This window comes from Cajanus cajan, chromosome 1, assembly GCF_000230855.2.
Source record: "Cajanus cajan strain Asha chromosome 1, NIPB_CcT2T_4, whole genome shotgun sequence".
NCBI classification, from domain to species: Eukaryota; Viridiplantae; Streptophyta; class Magnoliopsida; order Fabales; family Fabaceae; genus Cajanus; species Cajanus cajan.
Genome location: NC_138517.1, coordinates 28,890,991 through 28,900,654, shown reverse-complemented (window position 1 = coordinate 28,900,654; position 9,664 = coordinate 28,890,991). Strand labels below are relative to the sequence as shown.

The following is a 9,664-nucleotide window of genomic DNA, read 5'->3' as shown; positions in this document are numbered from 1 at the left end:
ATGAGGAACACTGTTCGGCCCCTATGTAGGGTTATAATGGAAAATAAAGATCTTTTCGCATGGACGCCTTCCGACATGCCTGGAGTGGATCCCAAGGTCATGTGTCATAAGTTATCCATCTGTGCCGAGGCTAAACCAATTGCGCAACGTAAAAGGAAGATGGGGACAGAAAGAAAGCTTGCAGTTGAAATGGAGGTTGCTAAGTTACTTGATGCCGGATTTATTCGGGAAGTCCACTACACTACTTGGTTGGCGAATGTGGTAATGGTAAAAAAGTCGAATGGGAAGTGGAGAATGTGCACTGATTACACAAGTCTCAATAAGGCATGTCCTAAAGATGCCTATCCGCTCCCAAATATAGATCGATTAGTTGATGGTGCCTCGGGTCATGGAATTTTAACTTTTCTTGATGCTTATTCGGGGTATAACCAAATCCCCATGCATACCCGAGATGAAGAAAAAACAGCTTTCATCACTGATTCGGCCAATTACTGTTATCAAGTAATGCTTTTTGGGTTGAAAAATGCAGGGGCAACATATCAGAGATTGATGAACAAAGTTTTTCAGCACCAGATAGGTAGGAACATGGAGGTGTACGTAGATGATATGGTTGTTAAATCCATAAATGTCGATCGGCATGTGCTAGACTTATCAGAGGCATTCCAGCAGTTACGCAAGTATGATATGAGACTCAACCCGGAGAAGTGCGTGTTTGGAGTGTCTGGAGGAAAGTTCCTCGGCTTTATGCTGTCGGCAAGGGGTATTGAAGCTAATCCCGACAAATGTATGGCAATCATCAACATGATAAGTCCTCAAAGCCTCAAACAGGTCCAGCAGTTAACAGGTCGGCTTACAGCGTTGTCACGATTCCTCCCTTGTTTGGCCGAAATAACCAAACCTATTGTGGCATTGCTGAGAAAATAAAAAAAGTTCGAATGGTCTGACGAATGTGAAGAGGCCTTTCGAACTTTAAAGGAACGTCTCGGTTCGCCGCCTATACTGTCAAAACCCGACTTGCAGTTACCGATTGTGGTCTACTTGTGTGTTTCTAATGATGCAATAAGTACCGTTCTAGTTCAAGAAAAAGATGGACAACAACCTATTTATTTTATTAGCCGAATGCTACAAGAAGCTGAAACGAGGTACCAACTTTTGGAAAAGGTGGCACTAGGCCTTGTCCATACCGCTCGGCGTCTCCGACAGTATTTTCAGAGTCACCACGTTGTTGTTCGAACCAATTGTCTGATATCTAAGGTATTGCGCAAACCAGAATTGGCAGGAAGAATGATGGCTTGGTCGATTGAATTATCAGAGTTTGATATTGTATTTGAGCCTCGTGGGTCGATCAAGTCTCAATATTTGGCAGATTTTGTCAATGAATTACAGCCAAAGGGCTGTTTTGAGAATGATTTATGGACGATGCATGTGGATGGTTCTTCTAATAACCAAGGTAGTGGAGCTGGTATAATTTTAGAAGGACCTACAGGATTAGTTCTTGAACAGTCGTTACGATTTGCGTTTAAAGCCTCAAATAACCAAGCTGAATATGAAGCACTGCTGGCAGGGTTAAGGTTGGCCCGAGAAATTGGGGTTAGCCGGTTGGAATGCTGGACAGATTCAAAAGTTGTAGCCGAGCAAGTGAATAATAATTTTCAAGTAAAAGATGCAAACTTATTGAAATATTATCACTTGTTTCAAAGAATGCGTGACACATTTGAAGAAGTTCAAGTAAAGCACACGCCCAGAGAGCGTAACGGAAGAGCAGATCAGTTGGCTCGGTTGGCAAGTAGCACGCGAAAACCTGGCCAGCTGAGAACCACGCTACACTTAGATCTTAAAGCTCCAAGTATGGTCACTGCCGAATGTTTGGCAACCGAGAGGTCCAGTCACACCTGGATTACTGATATGGTAGATTATCTTCAACATGGAAGAGTGCCGACTGACTCATTGGCTGCTAGAAAGCTTCGGACTCAGGCTGCTAGGTATACCATGGTGGGTGGAGAGCTATACAGAAGAGGATTCTCGGTCCCATTGTTGAAGTGTGTTGAGGCCGAACAGGCTGATTATATTCTAAGAGAAATCCATGAAGGCATATGCGGTTTTCACTCAAGAGGAAGAACTTTGGCTGCCAAGGTGCTTCGCGCTGGATATTATTGGCCTACTCTCCGGAATGGTTGTTTGAAGTTTGTCAAACATTGCACATCTTGCCAACAACATGGAAACCTCATTCATGCTTCGGCCGAAGAACTTCACGGCATAAGTTCACCGTGGCCATTCGCGATGTGGGGTATGGACATTCTAGGTCCCTTCCCGATCGCCAAAGGACAGTGCAAGTTTCTATTGGTAGCTGTGGATTATTTCACAAAATGGGTCGAGGCCGATCCACTTGCCAGTATCACAGCTGCCAATGTTCAAAAAAATTTATGGAAAAATATCATTACTCGCTTCGGCATCCCATATGCACTTGTTACTGATAATGGTTTACAGTTCACTGATCAGAAACTTAATCGGTTCATCCAGGATCTCGGTATCAAGCACAGGTTTACTTCGGTTGAACACCCGCAAGCTAATGGGCAGGCCGAAGCAGCAAACAAAGTAATACTTGGCGAACTGAAGAAACGGTTGGGGGATGCTAAGGGAGCTTGGGCGGAAGAGTTGTTGGAGGTTCTATGGGCTTACCGGTGCATGCCCCAGTCCACGACTAAAGAAACACCATTTCGGCTAACATACGGTACCGACGCCATGATACCTGTGGAGGTCGGAGAACCATCTTTTCGAAGAATACATTTTGATGAAAATACTAATGATATGTCTCTCCGAGCGGAAGTGGATATGGTGAACGAGGCTCGTCTCAGAGCAGAAATCACAGCTGAAGCTTGCAAGCAAAGGATGGCTCGTAGATTTAATTCTAATCTTATCAGAAGAAGTTTTAAAGAAGGCGATCTGGTATGGAGAGCACAAGGATCAGCGAGGCGTAATCCGAAAGAAGGAAAGTTGGCTGCTAATTGGGATGGCCCATTTCGGGTCCGGCACAGCTTGGAAAACGGTGCATATAAATTGGAAGAACTTTCGGGCAAGACCATTCCGAGAACTTGGAACGCATCTCATTTAAAGACATATTATAGCTAGTATATGTTGTAACAAGATCTTGTGTAAATAGATGGTGTACTCTTTTCCTTGATCGGTCTTTTCTCCCCTTATAAAAAAGTGAAAAGGGGTTTTGGCCGATGAGGTTTTTAATGAGGCACCTGTTAATGAAATCTATTCAGTTCTTCCATTCTCATGGTTCAATTTTCGATTCTTCGCTTCTCAATCAACAACAGGCTTCCCTCCCGAGTTGTTCAACTCGGCCAAGGATGTGCCTTAAAAAATATCGTAACAGGCTTCCCTCCCGAGTTGTTCAACTCGGCCAAGGACGTGCCTTAAAAACTATCGTAACAGGCTTCCCTCCCGAGTTGTTCAACTCGGCCAAGGACGTGCCTTAAAAACTATCGCAACAGGCTTCCCTCCCGAGTTGTTCAACTGGGCCAAGGATGCGCCTTAAAAAGTCTTGAAACAGGCTTCCCTCCCGAGTTGTTCAACTCGGCCAAGGATGCGCCTTAAAAACTATCGCAACAGGCTTCCCTCCCGAGTTGTTCAACTTGGCCAAGGATGCGCCTTAAAAAGTCTTGAAACAGGTTTCCCTCCCGAGTTGTTCAACTCGGCCAAGGATGTCCCTTGAAAAATCTTGCAACAGGCCTCCCTCCCGAGTCATTCAACTCGGCCAAGGATGTGCCCTAAAAAATATATATGTATAGTGTAACACGCTTTCCCCACAAGGTACAAACCGAAGCATATCAGTTCAGTTTTATCAAAAGAACATGTACAGGCCGAAGCGTATCAGTTCGGTTTTATCAAAAAAGGTATACAAACCGAAGCACATCAGTTCGGTTTTATTCAAAAAAGTGTTACCAGCCGAAGCTTATCAGTTCGGTTTGACCAAAAATGAGTTTCAAACCGAAGCAAATCAGTTCGGTTTTTATCAAAAAAGCTGTACAAACCGAAGCATATCAGTTCGGTTTTATTCAAAAGTGTTACCAACCGAAGCTTATTAGTTCGGTTTGACCAAAAATGAGTTTCAAACCGAAGCAAATCAGTTCGGTTTTATCAAAAAAGCTGTACAAACCGAAGCATATCAGTTCGGTTTTATTCAAAAAAGTGTTACTAGCCGAAGCTTATCAGTTCGGTTTGACCAAAAAATGAGTTTCAAACCGAAACAAATCAGTTCGGTTTTATCAAAAAAGTTGTACAAACCGAAGCATATCAGTTCGGTTTTATTCAAAAAAGGTTACCAGCCGAAGTTTATCAGTTCGGCTTGACCAAAAATGAGTTTCAAACCGAAACAAATCAGTTCGGTTTTATCAAAAAAGTTCTACAAACCGAAGCATATCAGTTCGGTTTTATTTAAAGAACATATTCCTGGTGTATATCTCTTTGGTTTTATTAAAGCGAAATTCGAAACAAACTCGTTCAGTTTTATACGCACACAAATGGTTACCCATTCGGTTCTAGATACGAATGCAAGTGGTAAATCTATTCGGCTTTGTGTAAGAATTCAAGAAGTGTATCTTTTTAGTATTTGTTAATAATTAGCGAATAATAATTCAAGGCAAACTGCTTAGGAAAAACGATTTCATTCAAAAGAAGAAGGCTCTATCGGCCTTCAAATTACAAATAAAGCATTTCTATTACAAAATAAAAATAATTACTCTTCCGGCGTTCGGGTGGACTCAACTCCCGTAACGGTATCGGGATTTTCCTCGGTATCGTTAGTAGGGACAGGATTCTCCTCATCCAGTGTATCTTCCTCGGAGCTCTCGACACCATCTTCCACTTGGGGGGCAGTGTTAGGATTATCATCATCCAGTTCGGCTCCTTCAGGCATATCGGCAAAAGACATCAAGGACCCTTGATAGAAATCCTGAGTCATGTCAAACTCAAAACCTTCTTCAAATTGACCGAAATGCTTAGCCTGACGAACGGCATGTTTGAATCCAACCTCATGTTGAGCAATGATTTTTTCTTTAGCTTGCTCTTTGAGGGTGATATATGCAGCCTCAGCCTCCTCCAATCGGCGATGCCCATCATTAGTTATTTTTTGAAGTTCCAGACGAAGGGTATCATTGTCACGCCGAACAACATCTAACTCGGCAGCAAGATCCCTATTCTTAGCAGTCACCACTTCTTTAAATGAAATCGCTTCGGCTGCAGTTTTTTCGGCCTCCTCAAGATTTTGTTTCAAAGTTTGGACCTCGCCGAGAGGTTCCATGGCAAGGTGATGAGCCAGAGCTAAAGAGCGTGTCTGTACCTCGCAAAATAATCTCCATTTTGTTCTCACATCCAAAGATGATAAAAATTCTTGCCCAAATGGAGAGACAAGATCAGACCGAATCACCGATTCGGAGGGAGTATCCTCGCTCAGAAATGACCGAGACATCAATGGAGGAGGCACCACAATAATGGTTCGGTTCGGAGAAGATTCAGGCATTGATTTAGTCTTCTTGGATCGCTCCGGGTGATCGTCAGAGCCCTTCCTTTTCTTGTGTTCTCGGGCGATTTCCTTCCCCTTTTTGCCCTTCTTTTTGCGTTCCGGAGGAGGGGGCAATCGGTTATCAGTGTTGGGACGGGGGGAAGATGCAACAGCCGAAGTTCCGATTTCCCCCGACTGTCGAGCCTCCTTCACTCTTGCAGCAAGAAGATGTCGAATATTCAGGTCATCAGCACCACTCTTAGTCATGATTCCTGCAAGAAAAATTAAGTAAACATCAATAGGAATTATGATGATAAAGGTGAGAGGACAGACAGCATACCAATTAGGTCGGCCCACCAACGAGGAGACACTATCAAGTTGATAAGCGACCTAGTTGGCAAACGCCGAGGAAGGCGCATTAATAATTTTAAGTCTATTCGTTCTTTGGCTGTCAGCATCTTTTTCGGCACTACATCGTATGGCCGATGGGTACGGGTCCAGTATAAAGGGAATAGGCTCTTCCCATCATCATCAAAAAAGAAGCGTCGCCCGTTCGGCCGTATGGTCACTCGGAAAAATCCGGCCTTGAAATTCTTATACGATGAAGTAAAACTATCCAACAAAAGCCGATCGCTTACTCGGCTTAGGGAGTGCCATTTCGCCAAAATAGTCGGTCGGGACGAATAGAAATATAGAAAAAGAAGTGGAGAAGGTTTAATATGGAGACATTTGCACAGGTGTTTGAAGCCCTGTAGTTGCGCCCAGCTGTTAGGATGCAATTGAGTAGGGGCCACGTTCAACACTCTCAGCACTCCTATAGTAAACTCGTCAAATGGCAATTTGACTTTGAGATCCCGAAGAAGACAGTCATATATGTAGAATGATTCCATCTTTCCACCACTTTGATCAAGGCAGACCATGTCAGGGTTTGGAAAGGCATTATTTCGGCATGACCGAATCCCAATCGGATAGGGATTTTCGTTGGTATCAAAGTTTAGACAGTTTGTGTAATCTAGAAGATTAGTAATCATCTGTGTATCTTGATACCGAGAATAATAAGAAGTGACTTCCCCGTTCACCCATTCGTATCCAGGCACATCGGAGGGGCCGTATCGTTGACGGGTTGCTACCCGAGTTGTTTTTTCTTCGACTTCTTCACTTCCACTAGTAGAAGTCCCTTCTGAAGAATCGTTGCCTTCATCTAGCATTTCGGCATCAATAGGGGACTGAGTCAATTTGGAGTGGCTTGATCTACTGGACGAGGACCCCTCGGAGGACGATGACCGAGAGCTGTCAGCCGAGGAACTTGAAGTATCAACCATGGTAATAAAAACTTACCAATCTCTTCACAAAAGCACGAGGGACAATCGGATAGGCTCCTAAGCGCTCGGGTTAGCACAACTCGGATTAGAATAATGCGTGCGAATGGCCCTACAGTTTAACCTATTTATAGATTTGAAGGAAAGCGGGAAATTTTAAAAGTGTTGAAAACTTATAACCGTTTGATTTCCGAGATCCAACGGTTATAAATGCGCGCCTCTTCATCTTACCCTAACCGCCATCTCCATTTTACCCTTAAAGAAAAATTCGTTTTCCTTCAAGGCTGGGGGGCAGTGTACGGGTAGGGATGTTTAGCCACCTTCTTATCGGTTGCCGAAAGGCCGAATCAGGTGGCCGATCGCCAATCGGTTACCTGGTTCGGCTCATCTATATTAGTTATCATTAATAAACCATCAAAGGTTAATTAACTGATTAAGAAGTATTACCTAGCACGGTAAGGCTTTACAGGGCCCATAAGGTCCAGGGCCCACGAATGTCAGTATAAATAGCTCAGGTCAAAAGGTAACGTCACTGTTCATTAATTACCCTAGATTTTTGTGCCCGTGCTGACTTGAGCGTTGGAGTGCCTTTTGCAGGTACAAACCCTTTCACTCATATCGGATTGGAGCGTTCGTTCGGCCTTCAGAACTCAGGAAGACTATCGGTGTATCCTTATACAGGTACACCATGCATAATACTTTGTCCCTGAAGTTGATATACGAAACTGAAAGAGTTAGTCATTAGTGATATATACCTTGTACCAAAGGAATATTCTATCGGTTGGAAGACCATTTGTAAACCATTTTATATGATTAATGCTGCCAGGGGAATATAGCTTCACATTCTCACCATGCATTCCAACCTTATATTTCCACCCGTTTTTGGAGATATCCTTGATCATCTCAGTGCCTTCCTTTTGTGATACCAATTGAATAGGGCCACTAATACCAACTTTCACATTGTCAAAGTGGGGACCATAGTTCTATTTCAATAAGGAGAACAATAATATTAGTTGCATAACCAATATTGATAATGACACAATTAGAGTAATGCCTTCATGCAAAGTGCAGTTGTTACTTACAGCTAAACCAACAGTGCCACTAACTAGAGATATCTCATTTTTCCCATGGTTCATTTTGATGCTTCCCTCAAAAGTGAAAGAATATTGCCCATATCGAGCATATTGAGAACCTGTGAGGCAGATCAATAAAAGAAAGGTCATAAAACTATAACGTAGTATCTTTTTTAAATATAAAAATTGGAATTGGGGTTTGAAATTGAAAATTTCTACTATGGACTTACCAATATGTGCACCATTAACAAACACGTGAAGTATATGCCCTTTGGTTTTCACTCTTAGCTTAATGCGACAAAATGGGGTCACCTTTTGTGACATCAACGCTGAAATGATAGTTTTCTCATACAAATTAGTGGGCGATAAGTAATACAAACCTCAATTAAAATTTGAAGGTAACAGAGAAATTATTATACCTGGTGATGTACCACAAGTAATCAGTTGTACCATTTGTGATCAACTTTTGATCCAAAAGCTGAGGAGAAGACATAGCAACAGATCCAAGGGGTTGGCCAATTTTCGTTTGTGTGTACAAAGCCTCAGGCCTCCAATCCCAATTCAATGTGTTTGAATCATCATTGTTTTTGACCATTATGGATGTTTGAGCATTGACCTAATTTCAAATTATTATTTAGTTAGTTATTTCGTTAGTACTAGTGATATATATATTAAAAAACTCCACTTTGTTTCTAATTAGTTATTTCATTTTTCTTGTTCCGCACAAAAAAAAAAAAAAAAAAAAAAGTATTCAGCAATTATTACTAATGAAAATCATTCTCACCTTTGCAGTCTTGTAAGCTTCTGTGTACAGACCATGCTGGAACAGTGTATTGAGTGTTTTGGAAGTTAATATTGGCGTCCATTGATGAATTGGCATTTCCAAGAAAGCAAACTTCTTTTCCAGCATAACTGTAAATTGTGGCCTATAAAAATAATTCATAGTTGGAGATCAATTACTATGAATTGCTTCGAATAGAAAATAATGTAATCTATAATATATGAAAGTATAAATCATAATAGATTTAGATGAAAAGAAAAACTTACAGTCATCAAGTTTCCATATTCAACATTTCTAGAGGAACCCATAGTCAAGACTTGTTCCATTGATCTCAGAAGCTCATGAAGTCGTTTCAAATGTCCCCTTTTGGGTTGATTCAAATTACCTTATATAATAAATAAAATATATATATTACATGCCAAATTACTGAAATAAAACATTATCTTTAGTAATGAGATAAAAAAAAACTGTCTTTTTTCCTTAAAAGTAAAAAAAAAAAAAAAAAAAAAAAAAGACATAACCATGAATTATGTTTCTTTACCATATATTCCAAAGGAGCATCATAATCGTACGAAGTCGTGATATATGGTCCGCCAGAAGTTCGTCCAAAATTGGTCCCTCCATGATACTATTATAAAAAGAACAGAAAGCACAATTTTAATTATATAGACAGTATATAATGTACTAACCGTACATCGCACCCGGGCTCCTAGCCCGGATTAGTGTTGCAAATAAGTAACCCCGGGCACGCGGTGCATGACGTCAGCCCGACATTTGAGCGAATCATACCTGATTCCGAGGATCTCGTCCCAGACCAGATCCGCCCTTCAATTATATCATATCATATCATGATATATCTTATCTCAAGCCCAAAGGCCCAAGACAACCCTAACTCACACAAAGGTATGTGCATTACATATATACGAGACTCATACTCATACAAACTCAAACTTTAGCATCGGAGTCTCTTTTGCAGGTACCT

General features: G+C 41.6%; 1 protein-coding gene across 1 annotated transcript; it reads right to left on the bottom strand.

Annotated features, from left to right (window-relative positions):
• Window positions 1-7,501: 7,501 nt before the first annotated feature.
• Window positions 7,502-8,496, bottom strand: LOC109802630 (beta-galactosidase 7-like). The gene is made up of 5 exons (XM_083067863.1): window positions 8,352-8,496; window positions 8,132-8,230; window positions 7,911-8,020; window positions 7,584-7,811; window positions 7,502-7,534 (listed from the first exon to the last, which is right to left on the bottom strand). The coding sequence occupies exons 1-5, from the start codon at window positions 8,494-8,496 to the stop codon at window positions 7,502-7,504; spliced, it is 615 nt and encodes a 204-aa protein (XP_082923989.1).
• Between the last annotated feature and the right edge of the window lie 1,168 nt (window positions 8,497-9,664).